We start from the raw sequence: 21,280 nt of genomic DNA on the forward strand, positions 1-21,280 counted from the left end.
AAGACTTCTTTACTCTTGTACTCTAATCCCTTTGTAACAAAAGCTAACATACCATTTGCTTTCCTAATTGAATGCTGTACCTGCATGTTAACTTTCTCTGATTCATGTACAAGGACACCCAGGTCCCTCTGAATGCAAACATTTCCCACTCTCTGAATGCAAAAAATATGCTGCTTTTTTGTTTTTCCTACCAAAGTAGATAAATCCACACTTCCCCACATGGTATTCCATTTGCCATGTTCTTGCCCAGTCAATTCTTCTATATCTCTCTGCAGCCTCTTTGCATCTTCCTCACAGTTTACTTTCCCCTGTATCTTTATATCATCAGCAAACTTGGATACGTTACACTCAGTCTCTTCCTCAAAGTCATTAATATATATTGTAAATAGCCAAGGCCCAAGCATTGATCATTGTGGTACCCCACTAGTTACAGCCTGCCAACTGAAAAATTCCTGTTTATTCATACTCTCTGTTTTTTGACCATTAACCAATCCTCAATCCATGCTAATATATTACCCCAAACCTATGTAATAACCTCTTGTGTGAAATCTTATCAAATGTTTTTTGAAAATCTAAACACACTACATCCACTGGTTCCCCTCATCTATCCTACCAGTTACATCTTCAAAAAATTCTAACTGATTTGTCAAACATGATTTCCCTTTCATAAAACCATGTTGGCTCTGCCTAATTATATTATGATTTTCTAAGCGTCCTGTTACCACGTCCCTAATAATAGATTCTAGCATTTTGCCTATGACTGATGTCAGGCCAACTGGCCTATAGTTCCCTATTTTCTCTCTTCCTCCTTTCTTAAATAGCGGGGTTACATTTGCTACCTTTTAATTTTTGAGGACTGTTTCTACAATCTAGGGAACTAGTTTCTTGAAAAAGAGGAATATTAAAGGATATGAAGAGTGAGCGTGGATGAAATACGCTGTTTCTAGCAGTAATACAAGATAGAGGAAGGATATGTGTAGCTGGAGAAAGGTGTGTACATACGAGTGGCTGAGGAAGAAGCGGTACTGGAAAAAGAGATTCAAGCTGAAGTAGACGACTCCTTCGATTGCCATGGCAGTAAGATTCTTGCCAATAAACTCCCAATGGAACGGGTTGAAATAAAAATCTTCGCCTGCAGAGCAAGATTCAGCATATTAACAAATAAGCTCATGAGTATCTCTAACCAACGAGAACAATTCTGAACTCATATCCATAAAAGTTGACTGATTTTTAATGCTGATGTTTTAGTGCACAATAATTAGTGTCCCCAATTCTTAAAAAAAAATCTTTCGTGGGATGTGGGCGTCGCTGGCAGGGCCAGCATTTATTGCCCATCCCTAATTGCCCTTGAGAAGATGGTAGTTAGCAGTTTTCTTGAACCGCTGCAGTCCGTAAGTCTAATCCCTGGTCTGTGCTGAATTAGCTTAATCATTCTGGTGAATCTGCTGCAAGTATATCCTTCCTGATGTGTGGTACCTACAACTGAACGTAGTACTCTAAATGAGTTCTCACCAGCTGCCTTGAGCTAAACGCCAATATTCCATCAGCCTTTTAAATTATGTTTTGTACCGTCCACTAGCTTTAACTGATTTCTGTACTTGGACCCCTAAACCTGTCTGCTCCTTCACAATTCCCAGCTTCTCACCATAAAATACTCTGATTTATCTTTCTTGGGTCCAAAGTAGATGACCTCACACTTCCCCACATTGAACTCCATCCGTCGGAGCTTTTGCGCACTCACAATCCATCAATGTCTCTTTGCAACTTTCTGCTCCCAGCTGCATGATTTACTGTGCCACCTAACTTGGTGTCATCAACAAACTTGGATATATGGCTCTCTATTCCTTCACCAAAGTCATATTAAAATATAGTGAAAAGCTGAGGCCCCAGTACAGATCACTAGTGACACTATCCCTATTCTCTCTCTCTCATACCTTCTAACCAATTCCCCACCTTTTTGTTATGCCCAGTGGAAAGCTATCAAAAAGAGTACCACCAGACATACGAGGGTCACATTTTCCAGCCTGTGAGATCCTGAGGAGTGCAGTGTGCAGTGGGACACCGTCTGGTTGTTTCTGCCTGAACTTTCACTTTTGCAGCTAAAGCTGTGCGAGCAGCTACCTCCCAGCTAAAGGGGAACCAGTGCATGTGGTGTATTTGGATTTCCAGAAGACATTCGATAAGGTGCCACATAAGAGGTTACTGCACAAGATAAAAGCTCACGGGGTTGGGGGTAATATATTAGCATGGATAGAGATTTGGTTTACTAACAGAAAACAGAGAGTCGGGATAAATGGGTCATTTTCCGGTTGGCAAACAGTGACTAGTGGGGTGGCGCAGGGATCAGTGCTGGGACCCCAACTATTTACAATCTACTTAATGACTTGGATGAAAGGACCGAGTATAATGTATCCAAGTTTGCTGATGATACAAAGATAGGTGGGAAAGCAAATTGTGAGGAGGACACAAAAAAATCTGCAAAGGGATATAGACAGGCTAAGTGAGTGGGCAAAAAATTGTCAGATGGAGTATAATGTGGGAAAATGTGAGGTTACCCACTTTGGCAGAAAGAATTGAAAAGCAAATTATTTTTAAATGGAGAAAAATTGCAAAGTGCTGCAGTACAGAGGAACCTAGGGGTCCTTGTGCATGAAACACAAAAAGTTAGTATGCAGATACAGCAAGTGATCAGGAAGGCAAATGGAATATTGGCCTTTATTGCAAGAGGGATGGAGTATAAAAGCAGAGAAGTCCTGCTACAACTGTACAGGGTATTGGTGAGGCCACACCTGGAGTACTGTGTACAGTTTTGGTCTCCGTACTTAAGAAAGGATATACTTGCATTGGAGGCTGTTCAGAGAAAGTTCACGAGGTTGATTCCGGAGATAAGGGGATTGACTTATGAAGATAGATTGAGTAGGTTGGACCTATACTCATTGGAGTTCAGAAAAATAAGAGGTGATCTTATCGAAACATATAAGGGCTCGACAAGGTGGATGCAGAGAGGGTATTTCCACTCATAGGAGAAACTAAAACTAGGTGACAATTTCAGAATAAGGGGCCGTCCATTTAAAACTGAGATGAGGAGGAATTTCTTCTCTCGGAGGGTTGTAAATCTGTGGAATTCTCTCCCCAGAGAGCTATGGGGGCTGGGTCATTGAATATATTTAAGGCGGAGATAAATTTTTGAGCGATAAGGGAATAAAGGATTATGGGGAGCGGGCGGGGAAGTGGAGCTGAGTCCATGATCAGATCAGCCATGATTTTATTAAATGGCGGAGCAGGCTCGAGGGGCCAGGTGGCCTACTCCTGTTCTTACTTCTTATGTTCTTATGTTCCTGAACAGACTGCCTCAGGGAGCTCGCACGCATCAGACTGGAATTTCCACTCCTGCAAAAGGGAGCGGAGCTGGTACTGGGAAAAACTGCTGTGGAACTAAACAGTTTCCTGATTTTTTTTTAATGGCGCACTCAAACAGAAGATCGCTATATTTTTCAATGACTTTGCTGAAGGAAAAGAATGTCGTAAGTTTGCTGATTATTGCAGTAATGTAGGCAATCCCACATGAATTGGGTGCTGGGAGGGCAGTCCTGTTCAATGCTTGGGTGGTGGTGGCCACTGGAGTAAATGCTGCCTCCAGCATTTAGCCTTTTTGATTACTTTATCGTAACTCATAATCTATTTCAAACTGATTGAATGAAGCCCCTTATCCAGGCTAGCCAGGGACTTTGAGCAGTTCACCATCTCATTCCAGATAACCAACAAGTACACATATCCGTTGTGATGGGGACAATTCTATTCACTTGGGAACAGCATGAGATGCCTGCAGAGAATGTACTCCTGGAGAGGGGGTAGTGGATTTGGCCGAGAGGCAGCTGGAGAAACCCTCCATGGCAAGGTATCAGAGACACACCCCTTTACTGCCTGGGGTCAGAGTTATCAGAAAAAAGAATGGGAACTCACAGTCAGATTTTATACAAGAGACTGCGAGATATAGGCCTAAGACCAGGAGCTGATAGCTGAACATGTGGTTGGAAGTAGTCTGAAAGCAAGGTAATGACAAAAATAAGAAAGTTAGCCCATGAAAGGGACAGAGCCCATAGTTTGTAATTTTTCCCCATGTTTTCGAGGGGAGAAGTGATCTTGAGCCAAGTAAGTGGGATATACTTTGATTGCTACTTTACTTTCATTTTCTGTCTATGAAGTAAAGCCACTTAAGGGTCTGGTCTCACCAAGTATTTCTCTGTCCATCTCCAAAAAGACTGGAGATGTGCACGTGAAGAGGGGGGAGGGTGGAAGGCGGTGGAGGGAAGGGGAAGGATGGGAAGGGGAGGGTGGAAGGAGGGGAAGGGGGAGGGTGAGAGGAGGAGAGTGGGAGGAGTGGGAGGAGGGAGGCGGAGGAGGAGAGGGGAGGAGAGGAGGTGAGGGGGAGGAGAGGAGGTGAGGGGGGGGAGGGAGGAGGGGAGGAGAGAAGGGGAGGGGAAGGAGAGGAGGGGGAGAGGGGGAGGAGGGGAGGGGGAGAGGGGGAGGAGGGGAGGGGGAGGGGGGAGGGGCGGAAGGAGGGGAGGAGGAGGGTGGGATGTGGAGAGGGGGAAGAGGGGAGGGCGATGGGGGGAGGGTGAGGAGGGGATGGGGAAGCCCTATTGTTGCATCTCTGGGTGACACTATCATATAATTAGGAATTCAGTAATACAGGCATACTCCTGACTAAGACACTTACTGAAGTGACCGTTGGAAAGGATAATACAGAAAAGATTGACAAGAATGGTTCCAGGGATGAGGGACTTCAGTTATGTGGATAGACTGGAGAAGCTGGGGTTGTTCGCCTTGGAGCAGAGAAGGTTGAGAAGAGATTTGATAGAGGTGCTCAAAGTCAGGAGGGGTCTGGACAGAGTAGATAGAGAGAAACTGTTCCCATTGGCGGCAGGGTTGAGAACCAGAGGTCACAGATTTGAGGTGATTGGCAGAGGAACCAAAGGTTTGCCTGAGAGGATGGTAGAGGTAGATTCAATTGTGGCTTTCAAAAGGAAATTGGATAAGTACCTGAAGGAAAAAGAAATTGCAGGGCTTTGGGGAATGGGCGGGGGCGTGGGACAAGCTGAAGTATTCTTGTAGAGAGCCGGCATGGACAAGGCCGTCCGAATGGCCTCTTTCTGTGCTGTTGCCATTCAATGATTCTATGATTCTAACTCAATTAGGATGGTGAAAAGGGCATTTTAATTGGCCTCTAGGAAGGGAAAATTCAGCCAGGGTTCCTGTCCTGGAATCCTGTGCCTTCTATCTGAAAGTACAAGTGTCTGGGCAATGGATGAGGACACGATTGGGGTCAGCAGTGATTCCCCCACAACATTCCAGTCCACAAGCCTTATGGCACTCAATGTCTAGACTCACACAAAGAACGGGTCAGGTACCAGATGGCTGCTGATGTTAAGTCAGGGGGCAGATGCAAAGTAAAAGAGAAAAAAAAATGGAAGAACAAGCAGCTGCTGGCACTGCATTTCAACAGTCACAGAATCATAGAATAGTGCAGCACAGAAGTATGCCATTTGGCCCATTGAGTCTGCACCGGCTCTTGCGAAGAGCAATCAGTTAGACTCACTCTCATGCCATTATCTCTGCAATTTTTTCTCCTTCAAATAGTTATCCAATTCCCTTTTGAAGTCTACTATTGAATTTCTATCCACCATGGGCTAATTTTCCTCGGCTTCATGCCCCCAATATATGCCGTTCCCAGGGCAACAGACAGAGGATAAAAGGGTCGAGAGCCATGAGGCTGGGTCTCCGCCCTTTTGCACTTAACGCACATTTCCTGAGGCATCCCCATCACGAGCTGCCAATGCACACTGGGCCTTAGATATTCCTGGCTTCTTTTCATAAGAACATAAGAAATAGGAACAGGAGTAGGCCATACGGCCGCTCGAGCCTGCTCCGCCATTCAATAAGATCATGGCTGATCTGATCATGGACTCAGCTCCACTTCCCCGCCCGCTCCCCATAACCCCTTATCCCCTTATCGTTTAAGGAATTGTCTATTTCTGTCTTAAATTTATTCAATGTCCCAGCTTCCACAGCTCTCTGTGGCAGCGAATTCCACAGATTTATAACCCTCTGAGAGAAGAAATTTCTCCTCATCTCTGTTTTAACTGGGCGGCCCCTTATTCTAAGATCATGCCCTCTAGTTCTAGTCTCCCCTATCAGTGGAAACATCCTCTCTGCATCTACCTTGTCAAGTCCCCTCATAATCTTATACGTTTCAATAAGACCACCTCTCATTCTTCTGAATTCCAATGAGTAGAGGCCCAACCTACTCAACCTTTCCTCATAAGTCAACCCCCTCATCTCCGGAATCAACCTTCTCTGAACTGTCTCCAAAGCAAGTATATCCTTTCGTAAATATGGAAACCAAAACTGAACACAGTATTCCAGGTGTGCCCTCATCAATACCTTATATAGCTGCAGCAAGACTTCCCTACTTTTATATTCCATCCCCTTTGAAATAAAGGCAAAGATATCATTGGCCTTCCTGATCACCTGCTGTACCTGCATACTATCCTTTTGTGTTTCATGCACACGTACCCCCAGGTCCCGCTGTACTTTGCAATCTTTCTCAATTTAAATAATAACTTGCTCTTTGATTCTTTCTGCCAAAGTGCATGACCTCACACTTTCCAAACATTATACTCCATCTGCCAAATTTTTGCTCACTCACTTAGCCTGTCTATGTCCTTTTGCAGATTTTTTGTGTCCTCCTCACACATTGCTTTTCCTCCCATCTTTGTATCGTCAGCAAACTTGGCTACGTTACACTCAGTCCCTTCTTCCAAGTTGTTAATATAGATTATAAATAGTTGGGGTCCCAGCACTGATCCCTGCGGCACCCCACTAGTTACTGGTTGCCAACCAGAGAATGAACCATTTATCCCGACTCTCTATTCTCTGTTAGTTAGCCAATCCTCTCTCCATGCTAATATATTACCCCCAACCCCGTGAACTTTTATTTTATGCAGTAAGCTTTTATGAGGCACCTTGTCAAATACCTTCTGGAAGTCCAAATACACCACATCCACTGGTTCCCCTTTATCCACCCTGTTTGTTACATCCTCAATGAACTCCAGCAAATTTGTCATACATGACTTCCCTTTCATAAATCCATTCTGACTCTGCCTAACCGAATTTTGCTTTTCCAAATGTCCTGCTACTGCTTCTTTAATAATGGACTCCAACATTTTCCCAATCACAGATGTTAGGCTAACTGGTCTATAGTTCCCTGCTTTTGGTCTGCCTCCTTTTTTAAATAGGGGCGTTATATTTGCAGTTTTCTAATCTGCTGGGACCCCCAGAATCCAGGGAATTTTGGTAAATTACAACTAATGCATCCACTATCCCTGCCGCTACTTCTCTTAAGACCCTAGGATGCAAGCCATCAGGTCCAGGGGATTTATCTGCCTTTAGTCCCATTATCTTACTGAGTATCACCTCCTTAGCGACTGTGATTGTGTTAAGTTCCTCCCCCCCCTATAGCCCCTTGACTATCCACTGTTGGAATATTGTTAGTGTCCTCTACCGTAAAGACTGATACAAAATATTTGTTCAGAGTTAATAATGGAGTCCAATATTTTCACAACCACAGATGTCAGGCTAACTGGTCTATAGTTCCCTGCTTTTGGTCTGCCTCCTTTTTTAAATAGGGTTGTCACATTTCCCGTTTTCCAATCTGCTGGGACCCCCAGAATCTGGGGAATTTTGGTAAATTACAACCAATGCATCCACAATCCCTGCTGCTACGTCTCCATGTTCCCCATTACTAATTCCCTGGTCTCATCCTCTAAGGGACCAACATTTACTTTAGCCACACTTTTCCTTTTTATATACCTGTCGAAACTATGGGAACCTATACAGGGAGACAGAGGGAGACAAAAATGAGGCAAAAGCAAAAGACAGAAAGGAGATGAGGAAAAGTGGAGGGCAGAGAAACCCAAGGCAAAGAACAAAAAGGGCCACTGTACAGCAAAATTCTAAAAGGACAAAGGGTGTTAAAAAAGCAAGCCTGAAGGCTTTGTGTCTTAATGCAAGGAGTATCCGCAATAAGGTGGATGAATTAACTGTGCAAATAGATGTTAACAAATATGATGTGATTGGGATTGCGGAGACGTGGCTCCAGGATGATCAGGGCTGGGAACTCAACATCCAGGGGTATTCAACATTCAGGAAGGATAGAATAAAAGGAAAAGGAGGTGGGGTAGCATTGCTGGTTAAAGAGGAGATTAATGCAATAGTTAGGAAAGACATTAGCTTGGATGATGTGGAATCTATATGGGTAGAGCTGCAGAACACTAAAGGGCAAAAATCGTTAGTGGGAGTTGTGTACAGACCTCCAAACAGTAGTAGTGATGTTGGGGAGGGCATCAAACAGGAAATTAGGAGTGCATGCAATAAAGGTGCAGCAGTTATAATGGGTGACTTTAATATGCACATAGATTGGGCTAGCCAAACTGGAAGCAATACGGTGGAGGAGGATTTCCTGGAATGCATAAGGGATGGTTTTCTAGACCAATATGTCAAGGAACCAACTAGGGGGGAGGCCATCTTAGACTGGGTGTTGTGTAATGAGAGAGGATTAATTAGCAATCTCATTGTGCGAGGCCCCTTGGGGAAGAGTGACCATAATATGGTGGAATTCTGCATTAGGATGGAGAATGAAACAGTTAATTCAGAGACCATGGTCCAGAACTTAAAGAAGGGTAACTTTGAAGGTATGAGGCATGAATTGGCTAAGATAGATTGGCTAATGATACTTAAGGGGTTGACTGTGGATGGGCAATGGCAGACATTTAGAGACCGCATGGATGAATTACAACATTGTACATTCCTGTCTGGCGTAAAAATAAAAAAGGGAAGGTGGCTCAACCGTGGCTATCTAGGGAAATCAGGGATAGTATTAAAGCCAAGGAAATGGCATACAAATTGGCCAGAAATAGCAGCGAACCTGGGGACTGGGAGAAATTTAGAACTCAGCAGAGGAGGACAAAGGGTTTGATTAGGGCAGGGAAAATGGAGTACGAGAAGAAGCTTGCAGGGAACATTAAGGCGGATTGCAAAAGTTTCTATAGGTATGTAAAGAGAAAAAGGTTAGTAAAGACAAACGTAGGTCCCCTGCAGTCAGAATCAGGGGAAGTCATAACTGGGAACAAAGAAATGGCAGACCAATTGAACAAGTACTTTGGTTCAGTATTCACTAAGGAGGACACAAACAACCTTCCGGATATAAAAGTGGTCAGAGGGTCTATTAAGGAGGAGGAACTGAGGGAAATCTTTATTAGTCGGGAAATTGTGTTGGGGAAATTGATGGGATTGAAGGCCGATAAATCCCCAGGGCCTGATGGACTGCATCCCAGAGTACTTAAGGAGGTGGCCTTGGAAATAGCGGATGCATTGACAGTCATTTTCCAACATTCCATTGACTCTGGATCAGTTCCTATCGAGTGGAGGGTAGCCAATGTAACCCCACTTTTTAAAAAAGGAGGGAGAGAGAAAGCAGGGAATTATAGACCGGTCAGCCTGACCTCAGTAGTGGGTAAAATGATGGAATCAATTATTAAGGATGTCATAGCAGCGCATTTGGAAAATGGTGACATGATAGGTCCAAGTCAGCATGGATTTGTGAAAGGGAGATCATGCTTGACAAATCTTCTGGAATTTTTTGAGGATGTTTCCAATAAAGTGGACAAAGGAGTACCAGTTGATGTGGTATATTTGGACTTTCAGAAGGCTTTCGACAAGGTCCCACACAGGAGATTAATGTGCAAAGTTAAAGCACATGGGATTGGGGGTAGTGTGCTGACGTGGATTGAGAACTGGTTGTCAGACAGGAAGCAAAGAGTAGGAGTAAATGGGTACTTTTCGGAATGGCAGGCAGTGACTAGTGGGGTACCGCAGGGTTCTGTGCTGGGGCCCCAGCTGTTTACATTGTACATTAATGATTTAGACGAGGGGATTAAATGTAGTATCTCCAAATTTGCGGATGACACTAAGTTGGGTGGCAGTGTGAGCTGCGAGGAGGATGCTATAAGGCTACAGAGTGACTTGGATAGGTTAGATGAGTGGGCAAATGCGTGGCAGATGAAGTATAATGTGGATAAATGTGAGGTTATCCATTTTGGTGGTAAAAACAGAGAGACAGACTATTATCTGAATGGTGACAGATTAGGAAAAGGGAAGGTGCAACGAGACCTGGGTGTCATGGTACATCAGTCATTGAAGGTTGGCATACAGGTACAGCAGGCGGTTAAGAAAGCAAATGGCACGTTGGCCTTCATAGCGAGGGGATTTGAGTACAGGGGCAGGGAGGTGTTGCTACAGTTGTACAGGGCCTTGGTGAGGCCACACCTGGAGTATTGTGTACAGTTTTGGTCTCCTAACTTGAGGAAGGACATACTTGCTATTGAGGGAGTGCAGCGAAGATTCACCAGACTGATTCCCGGGATGGTGCGACTGACCTATCAAGAAAGACTGGATCAACTGGGCTTGTATTCACTGGAGTTCAGAAGAGTGAGAGGGGACCTCATAGAAACGTTTAAAATTCTGACGGGTTTGGACAGGTTGGATGCAGGAAGAATGTTCCCAATGTTGGGGAAGTCCAGAACCAGAGGTCACAGTCTAAGGATAAGGGGTAAGCCATTTAGGACCGAGATAAGGAGAAACTTCTTCACCCAGAGAGTGGTGAACCTGTGGAATTCTCTACCACAGGAAGTAGTTGAGGCCAATTCACTAAATATATTCAAAAGGGAGTTAGATGAAGTCCTTACTACTCGGGGGATCAAGGGGTATGGCGTGAAAGCAGGAAGTGGGTACTGAAGTTTCATGTTCAGCCATGAACTCATTGAATGGCGGTGCAGGCTAGAAGGGCTGAATGGCCTGCTCCTGCAGCTATTTTCTATGTTTCTATGTTTCTATGAAACTCATGTTATCTATTTCTTTATTTTGATTGGAGGATCCTTAAAGTGGCAGTCAACAATCTCTTGGGACCGCAGGAAAGTATCTTTCAGTTTGTAGAGTGCAGTACGGCTGCACAGTGGGTGTGGGCTCCCTGGCTGCTGTTTCTCAGTGCTGCCTTAAAACTGCTGTGAATGTGTAGAAATACAATGTCCTATCTCCAATCTGATGCAGGCAATGATTACCAATGATTGACCGGGATAGTATAATAAGCGGAACTCAAAGAAACACGGTGCTATCAGCCAAGGGTCAAGTCGTGTGTGTGACAAGCTGGGCTGAAGGGGAAGATATTTTTAATATATCTTTGTTTTTGCAATGTTTTTGAATGGTGAGAATATGAACTGCGCAATCACAAGAAGTGGCTGAGCCAAATAGCATAGGTGCATTTTAGGAGAAGCTAGATAAGCACATGAGGACCAAAGGAATAGAAGGGTATGCTGATAGGGTTAGATAAAGAGGGCTGGGAGGAGGCTCGTGTGCAGCAGCATAGAATGGCATTCATGAGTTTGGTAAGTGGGTGAGTTTTAAGGGTTATTCTCGTTAAACCATTTGGAGGCTGGAGTAAATTGTTAGTGGCAATTGCCAGTAGCTTCTAAGTAAGTAGCAGTTTAATTTAAAGGGGAAAAGTTAAATAGTTGGGAATCTTTCAGGTTTAGGCAGAGAAAAACAAGGTAACTCTCCAGTAGGAGGCAATTAGCAGCTAGTTAAAACCAGTTCTGTAAACAACTGACCAGTAGTGAGTCATCTGACCTAGATACAGTTTAAAAACAGGCAGCTCATGCAGAGCACGGAGTGCAGCAGCATAGAGTGGCATTTGTGAGTTTGGTAAGTGGGTGAGTTTGGGCAAGTGGGGGTGGCAGGTGCTGTTTTGTCTTGTCTTTCCTACCAGTGCTGACAGGAAAGCAGCTGATAAGGAGTGCGAGAGTAGGAGACGGAGGCCCAGAGACCAGCCCAACCAGCTGCAGACAAAGGTAGAGGGGTGCGAAATCTAGAGGTGATGTCTGGTAAGTGGTTGGCTGTTCGACTGGTAAGTATAACTCTCTTTTAGACTGACTTTTAGATTGGTTTAATTGGCAGCGAACTACTAAGTAGATGTTTGGTGTTTAAGTAAATTTTAGTAAGTAAATTAATTTAAGGGTTAAGTCATGGCAGGAGAGCTCGGACCCGTATCATGCTCCTCCTGTGCTATGTGGGAAATCAGGGACACTTGACTACTATGTGTGCGGGAAGTGTGTCCAGCTGCAGCTCCTGACAGACCGCATGACGGCACTGGAGCTGCGGATGGACTCACTCTGGAGCATGCGCGATGCTGAGAATGTTATGGATAGCACATTTAGTGAGTTGGTCATACCGCAGGTAAGGGTTAGGACAGATATTGAATGGGTGACCAAGAGACAAGGCAAGAGCAGGAAGGTAGTGCAGGAGTCCCCTGCGGTCATCTCCCTCCAAAACAGATATGCCGTTTTGGATACTGTTGGGGGAGATGACTGACCAGGGGAAGGCACCAACAGCCAGGTTCATGGCACCATGGGTGACTCTGCTGCACAGAAGGGCGGGAAAAAGGAGTGGGAGAGCTATAGTGATAGGGGATTCTATTGTAAGGGGAATGGATAGGAGTTTCTGTGGCCGCAACCGAGACTCCAGGATGGTATGTTGCCTCCCTGGTGCAAGGGTCAAGGATGTCTCGGAGCAGCTGCAGAGCATTCTGGAGAGGGAGGGTGAACAGTCAGTTGTCGTGGTACATGTAGGTACCAACGATATACGTAAGAAGCGGGAAGAGGTCCGACAAGCTGATTTTAGGGAGCTAGGAGTTAAATTAAAAAGTAGGACCTCAAAGGTAGTAATCTCTGGATTGCTACCAGTGCCACGTGCTAATCAGAGTAGAGGGAGCAGGATAGTTAGAATGAATACGTGGCTTGAGCAGTGCTGCAAGAGGGAGGGATTCAAATTCCTGGAACATTGGAACCAGTTCTGGGGGAAGTGGGACCTGTACAAAAGGGACGGTTTGCACTTGGGCAGGACTGGAACTGATGTCCTGGGGGTAACATTTGCTAATGCAGTTCGGGAGTGTTTAAACTAATATGGCAGGGGGATGGGGACCTATGCAGCAAGACAGGGCGAAGTAATATGGAGTCAGAAACAGATGGTAGAAAGGTAAAAAGAAATAGTGGAAGGCCGAATAAACAAAGGCAAGAAACAAAAAGGGCCACACTACATCATAATTCTAAAAGGACAAAGGATGTTAAAAAAACAAACCTGAAGGCTTTGTGTCTTAATGCAAGGAGTATCCGTAATAAAGTGGATGAATTAACTGTGCAAATAGATGTTGACAGATATGATGTGAATGGGATTGTGGCGACGTGGCTCCAGGATGATCAGGGCTGGGAACTCAACATCCAGGGGTATTCAACATTCGGGAAGAATAGAATAAAAGGAAAAGGAGGTGGTGTAGCATTGCTAGTTAAAGAGGAGATTAATGCAATAGTTAGGAAGGACATTAGCTTGGATGATGTGAATCTATATGGGTAGAGCTGCAGAACACCAAAGGGCAAAAAACGTTAGTGGCAGTTGTGTACAGACCTCCAAACAGTAGTAGTGATGTTGGGGAGCGCATCAAACAGGAAATTAGGGGTGCATGCAATAAAGGTGCAGCAGTTATCATGGGTGACTAAAATATGCATATAGATTGGGCTAACCACCTGGAAGCAATACGGTGGAGGAAGATTTCCTGGAGTGCATAAGGGATGGTTTTCTAGACCAATATGTCGAGGAACCAACTAGGGGGAGGCCATCTTAGACTGGGTGTTGTGTAATGAGAGAGGATTAATTAGCAATCTCGTTGTGCGAGGCCCCTTGGGGAAGAGTGACCATAATATGGTGGAATTCTACATTAGGATGGAGAATGAAACAGTTAATTCAGAGACCATGGTCCAGAACTTGAAGAAGGGTAACTTTGAAGGTATGAGGCGTGAATTGGCTAGGATAGATTGGCGAATGATACTTAAGGGATTGACTGTGGATGGGCAATGGCAGACATTTAGAGACCACATGGATGAACTATAATAATTGTACATCCCTGTCTGGCCTAAAAATAAAAAAGGGAAGGTGGCTCAACCGTGGCTATGAAGGGAAATCAGGGATAGTATTAAAGCCAAGGAAGCGGCATATAAATTGGCCAGAGATAGCAGTGAACTCGGGGACTGGGAGAAATTTAGAACTCAGCAGAGGAGGACAAAGGGTTTGATTAGGGCAAGGAAAATAGAGTACGAGAGAAAGCTTGCAGGGAACATTAAGACGGATTGCAAAAGCTTCTATAGATATGTAAAGAGAAAAAGGTTAGTAAAGACAAACATAGGTCCCCTGCAGTCAAGATCAGGGGAAGTCATAACTGGGGAAAAAAGAAATGGCAGACCAATTGAACAAGTATTTTGGTTCGGTATTCACGAAGGAGGACACAAACAACCTTCCGGATATAAAAGGGGTCAGAGCGTCTAATAAGAAGGAGGAACTGAGGGAAATCCTTATTAGTCGGGAAATTGTGTTGGGGAAATTGATGTGATTGAAGGCCAATAAATCCTCAGGGCCTGATGGACTGCATCCCAGAGTACTTAAGGAGGTGGCCTTGGAAATAGCGGATGCATTGACAGTCATTTTCCAACATTCCATAGACTCTGGATCAGTTCCTATGGAGTGAAGGGTAGCCAATGTAACCCCACTTTTTAAAAAAGGAGGGAGAGAGAAAACAGGGAATTATCGACTGGTCAGCCTGACATCGGTAGTGGGTAAAATAATGGAATCAATTATTAAGGGTGTCATAGCAGTGCATTTGGAAAAAGGTGACATGATAGATCCAAGTCAGCATGGATTTGTGAAAGGGAAATCATGCTTGACAAATCTTCTGGAATTTTTTGAGGATGTTTCCAGTAGAGTGGACAAGGGAGAACCAGTTGATGTGGTGTATTTGGACCTTCAGAAGGCTTTCGACAAGGTCCCACACAAGAGATTAATGTGCAAAGTTAAAGCACATGGGATTGGGGGTAGTGTGCTGACATGGATTGAGAACTGGTTGGCAGCCAGGAAGCAAAGAGTAGGAGTAAATGGGTACTTTTCAGAATGGCAGGCAGTGACTAGTGGAGTACTGCAAGGTTCTGTGCTGGGGCCCCAGCTGTTTACATTGTACATTAATGATTTAGACGAGGGGATTAAATATAGTATCTCCAAATTTGCGGATGACAAAGTTGGGTGGCGGTGTCAGCTGCGAGGAGGATGCTATGAGGCTGCAGAGTGACTTGGATAGGTTAGGTGAGTGGGCAAATGCATGGCAGATGAAGTATAATGTGGATAAATGTGAGGTTATCCACTTAGGTGGTAAAAACAGAGAGACAGACTATTATCTGAATGGTGACAGATTAGGAAAAGGGGAGGTGCAACGAGACCTGGGTGTCATGGTACATCAGTCATTGAAGGTTGGCATGCAGGTACAGCAGGCGGTTAAGAAAGCAAATGGCATGTTGGCCTTCATAGCGAGGGGATTTGAGGAACGGGCAGGGAGGTGTTACTACAGTTGTAAAGGGCCTTGGTGAGGCCATACCTGGAGTATTGTGTACAGTTTTGGTCTCCTAACTTGAGGAAGGACGTTCTTGCTATTGAGGGAGTTCAGCGAAGGTTCACCAGACTGATTCCCGGGATGGCGGGACTGACATATCAAGAAAGACTGGATCAACTGGGCTTGTATTCACTAGAGTTCAGAAGAATGAGAGTGGATCTCATAGAAACGTTTAAAATTCTGGCGGGTTTAGACAGGTTAGATCCAGGAAGAATGTTCCCAATGTTGGGGAAGTCCAGAACCAGGGGTCACAGTCTAAGGATAAGGGGTACGCCATTTAGGACCGAGATGAGGAGAAACTTCTTCACCCAGAGAGTGTTGAACCTGTGGAATACCACAGAAAGTTGTTGAGGCCAATTCACTAAATATATTCAAAAAGGAGTTAGATGTAGACATTACTACTATGGGGATCAAGAGGTATGGTGAGAAAGCAGGAATGGGGTACTGAAGTTGCATGTTCAGCCATGAACTCATTGAATGGCGGTGCAGGCTCGAAGGGCCGAATGGCCTACACCTGACCTATTTTCTATGTTTCTATGTTAGACCAGTTGGGCTGAATGACCTGTTTCTGTGCTGTAGAGTCGATGTAACATTGGCAAAACAACATTTATTGTCCATCCCTGGTTGTCCCGAGGAGGGGGTGGTAGGCTTTCCCCTTGAACTGCTGCAATCCTTGCGATGATAGTGCTCCCACAATGGTGTTGGCCCCTACCTATCTATCCAAGTATTCCTGCACAGAATCTGTCACTGGCAAAGCCAGCATTTATTGCCCATCCCTAATTGCTCTTGAGAAGGTGGTTGTAAGCTGTTTTCTTGGACCGCTGCAGTCTGTGTGGTGAAGGTACGATTCCACGATTTTGACTCAGCGACAATGACGGAATAGCGATATATTTCCAAATCAGGATGGCATGTGACTTGGAGAGGAACTTGGAGGCGATGGTGTTCCCATGCATCTGCTGCCCTTGTCCTTCTAGCTGGTAGAGGTCGTGGGTTTGGGAGGAGCTGTTGAAGAAGCCTTGGTGAGTTGCTGCAGTGCACCTTGTATATGGTACACACTGCAGCCACGGTACACTGGTGGTGGAGGGAGTGAATGTTTAAGGTGGTGGGATTAGGCTGGATAACTCTTTCTCCTGACACAGACACAATTCTATGATTAACAGTGAAGCATATTGTGCTAATCCTGCCCATGCAACCCTCAGGGCTAGAAGTCTGATTGCACAGCGCCCGTTTTTTGGGCAAGAAACGAGCGTTGAAGGGTCCAATATGGCATGTGGTGTGCACGCGCTCAGTCCGTGTCAGAAGTTAGTTAGGGCGTCCAGGGAGCCCGCCTGAAACGGGTGGGGTTAGGCCCACTGCTTATTCCAATTGGACGGCTAACACCTGTTTCAGGCCTCTTTGCCAAATTGGATCGTGTCTGAGGGCAGCATCCTGCAGTCAGCTTTCTCGAATACACAAACAGCCAAATCAGCCAGCACTAAAGGGACCTCCGGCGGCTGCTACCAAAAAAGTTAACGTCTTATACTGCGACTGTGATCCCTGGTTCTGGATTCCCCAGCCAGGGGAAACATCCTCCCTGCATCGACCCTGTCAAGCCCCTTAGGAATTTGATACTTTTCCAGCACATCAGCTCTCATTCTTCTAAACTCTAGAGAATGTAGGCCTAGTCTACTCAATCTCTCCTCATAGGACAATCCCCCCATCCCAGGAATCAGTCTGGTGAACATTATTGCACTCCCTCGATGGCAAGCATATCCTTCCTTGGGTAAGGAGACCAAAACTGTACACAATACTCCCGGTGTGGTCTCACCAAGGCCCTATATAATTGTAGTAAGACTTCTTCCAATCCTTTTGTGATAAAAGCGAACATACCATTTGATTTCCCAATTGCTAGTTGTACCTGCCTGTTAACTTCAGTGATTTGTGTACAAGGACACCCAGGTCTCTCTCAATACCAACATTTTCAAATCTCTCACCTTTTAAAAAATATTCTGCTTTTCTACTTTTCCTACCAAAGTGGATAATTTCATATTTCTCCACAATATTGCATCTGCTATGTTCTTGCCCACTCACTTAACCGGTCTATATCACTTTGCAGCCTCTCTGCGTCCTGCTCACAACTTACTTTCCCACCGAGCTTTGTATCATCAGCAAACTTGGATACATTGCACTCAGTCCCCTCATCTATAGATTGTAAATAGCTGAGACCTAAGCACCGATCCTTGCAGCACCCCACTAGTTACAGCCCGTCAACCCGAAAATAGCTCGTTTATTCCTACTCTCTGTTTTCTGTCCGTTAACCAATCCTCAATCCATTCTAATTAATATATTACCCCCAATCCCATGATCCCTAATTTTGTGTAATAACCTCTTGTGTGGCATCTTATCAAAAGCTTTTTGAAAATCCAAATACACCACATCCACTGGTTCCCCCTTAACTACCCTGCTAGTTACAACCTCAAAAACCTCTATTAGATTTGTTGAACAAAATTTCCTTTTCATAAATCTGTTTACTCTGCCGAATCATATTATGATTTTTTAAGTACCCTGTTACCGTGTCGCGAATAATAGATTCTGGCTTTTTCCCTGTTACTGATGTCAGACTAACTGGTCTATAGTTCCCCATTTTCTCTTTTCTGTCTTTCTTGAATAGCATGGTTACATTTGTTACTTTCCAATCTGCGGAGACGATTCTAGAATCTAGGGAACTCTGGAAGATCAAAACCAATGCATCCACCATCTCTATGGCCAGCTCTTTTAAAGCCCGAGGATGTACATAATCAATTCCAAGGGATTTGTCAGCTTTTAGTCCCATTAATTTCTCCAGTACTATTTCTTTACTAATACTAATTTCTTTAAGTTCCTCATTCTCACTAGACCCTTAGATCCTCACTATTTTTGGAATGTTTTTTGTGTCTTCTTCCGTGAAGTTCACCAAACTGATTCCTGGGATGGGGGGATTGTCCTATGAGGAGAGATTGAGTAGACTAGGCCTATATTCTCTACAGTTTAGAAGAATGAGAGATGATCTAATTGAAACATACAAAATTCTTATAGGGCTTGACAGGGTAGATGCAGAGAGGATGTTTCCTCTGGCTGGGGCGTCTAGAACCAGGGGTCACAGTCTCAGGATAAAGCGTCGGCCATTTAGGACTGAGATGAGGAGAAACTTCTTCACTCAGAGGTTGGTGAATCTTTGGAATTCTCTACTCCAGAGGGCTGTGGAAGCTCTGTCTGATTATATTGAAGACAGAGATCGATAGATTTTTGGATATTAATGGAATTCAAGGGATATGGGGATAGTGGAGGAAAGTGGAGTTGAGGTAGAAGATCAGCCATGATCTCATTAAATGGTGGAGCAGACTCCAATGGTGGAATGGCCTACTCTTGCTCCTAATTCTTATGTTCTTATGTTTATCTAAGACAGATACAAAATATTTGTTTAATGTCTCTGCCATTTTCTTATTCCCCACTATAATTACTCCTGTCTCTACCTATAAGGGAACCACAGTTACTTTCATTAATTTCTATTTTTTACATAGCTCTTACAATCTGTTTTTATGTATCTTGCTAGTTTACTCTCATATTCTCTTTCCTCTCTCTTTATTAATTACTTGGTCATCCTTTGCTGCATTCTAAAATCCTCCCAATCCTCAGGCATACTGTTCTTTTTGACATCATTATAAGCCTCTTCCTTTAACTTCTCTCATTAGCCACAGTTGGACCAATTTTCCTGCAGGGTTTTTATTCTTAAGGCAATGTATAATCGTTGTGAATTATGAATTGTTTGTTGAAATGTTTGCTATTGCTTATGTACCATCAAATCTTTTAATCTAATCTCCCAATCTACCTTAGCCAACTTGCCCCTCATACCTACATAGTTTGCTCTGTTCAGATTTAAGGTCCTAGTTTTATATTTAATAAAATCACTCTCAAGCTCAATATAAAATTCTATCAAATTATGATCACTCTTCCCCAGAGGCTCCTTTACTACAAGGTTATTAATTAACCCTCACTCATTGCACAATACTAGATCTAAAATACCAACATATTAATCTATCTTTTCTAATTCAGATCCACTTTTTCTTTTTCTCAACATAATGTAACAGGGTATGCAGTACAGGAAATTTGAAAAATAAAAGCACACGTCAGTTTTAGTGAAGCAGAGACACAAAGTCTTTTTCATTCCGCAGATCTCTGAATGGAGTCAAGCAATTCATAATGCCAATAAACTATTAAAGGTTCGGTTCCAAGAGCTTTAGAAACAGTAGGGAGCAGCCTCAGCAAAGAGCTGTGTGGAGCACAGCTAAGGGTAGAAATTGCCCCCCGCCTGAAACAGGGCACACGCACCCCTTTTCAATGATTTTTATCACAGCTGTGGTTGAGGTCACCTCTTGAGCGAAATTCCACTCTTCGTTGTTTTTTTAAAAATTCAGATCCGGAAATCGCTTTTAATGGAAGCGGTGACTTCACGAGAGGGGCGGATATGTGGCGGTGACAACGCCTCAGGGGTGGAATTTGGGGGCGGGGCAGAGTGACCGCCACGATGACGTCATCACGGCGCCGCATCACCACGGCTCTCCCCTTCACTTAAAGGGGAAAGCTTTCGTGATGTTAAAACTTCGGTCCACTGCCAGGCTTGTACCTTCTGGGCGGTGGCTCAAAAGTGCGACTGTGTTGCACAAACGGCAATCCTGGCTGCAAATCTGTGTTGGGAAATGGAGCATAGAAGAGATCTAAAATAGCGATGGAAATTTACCTTAAAATGGTCATTTCATTTTTGTAATAATCCTCTCCCGTCTGGCCAATATCTTGAATATTTCTGATCAATGTATCACTTATGTGTGCAGAACATTAGAATCTGGGAATTTGAATACATTTATTCTCTGATTTATTGTATAATCTACACAGTGAAGACTTACCAAACCTTGCATATACGTCGGTGACTGCTTGATTCATGGCCATATCAATTAGACCTCTTCCCAGGCAGAAATGTGGAAATATTATCAGAATATTTTTCAACATTTTATTGAACATTTGCAAAGTCTGGAACAGAAAAAACATCATTATTAACACTGGACTCTGGCTACAGGCCAAATGAGGCACACGCTACTGTATGTCAATGTGTCATTTATCACCCTGTATGCTTGCCAACCATCCATTACCCTATATCACTGCCAACCATTTATTATATTGCATTACTGCCAGTCATTCCGCTTGCTGTATCACTACCAGCCATCTATTACCCTGTCCTTCAGCAGCCATCTAATACCATGTCTCATAATCAGCCATCTACTGCTCTTTATCACTGCCATCCATCTGTTAGCCTGTACCACTGCCAGCAACCTATTGGCCAATAATAGACTTGATTGATTCCAGAGACGAGGGGGTTGACTTATGAGGAAAGGTTGAGTACGTTGGGCCTCTACTCATTGGAATTCAGAAGAATGAGAGGTGATCTTATCGAAATGTATAAGATTATGAGGGGGCTTGACAAGATGGATGCAGAGAGGATGTTTCCACTGATGGGGGAGACTAGAACTAGGGGGCATAATCATTGAATAAGGGGCCGCCCATTTAAAACTGAGATGAGGAGGAATTTCTTCTCTCAGAGGGTTGTAAATCTGTGGCATTCACTGCCTCAGAGAGCTGTGAAAGCTGGGTCATTGAATAAATTTAAGACAG

General features: G+C 44.1%; 1 protein-coding gene across 2 annotated transcripts in view; it reads right to left on the reverse strand.

Moving 5' to 3' along the window:
• Positions 1–21,280, reverse strand: part of abca4b (ATP-binding cassette, sub-family A (ABC1), member 4b) — a 177,162-nt gene that overhangs the window by 18,524 nt on the left and 137,358 nt on the right. For both annotated transcript variants that reach the window (XM_070886629.1, XM_070886628.1), the window contains 2 exons: positions 20,518–20,641; positions 1,003–1,132 (listed from right to left, as the gene is read on the reverse strand). In XM_070886629.1, the coding sequence (XP_070742730.1) occupies positions 1,003–1,132; positions 20,518–20,641 (254 nt within the window). The remainder of the gene's footprint in view (positions 1–1,002; positions 1,133–20,517; positions 20,642–21,280) is intronic.

Source organism: Pristiophorus japonicus, chromosome 8 (assembly GCF_044704955.1).
Source record: "Pristiophorus japonicus isolate sPriJap1 chromosome 8, sPriJap1.hap1, whole genome shotgun sequence".
Taxonomy (NCBI): domain Eukaryota; kingdom Metazoa; phylum Chordata; class Chondrichthyes; family Pristiophoridae; genus Pristiophorus; species Pristiophorus japonicus.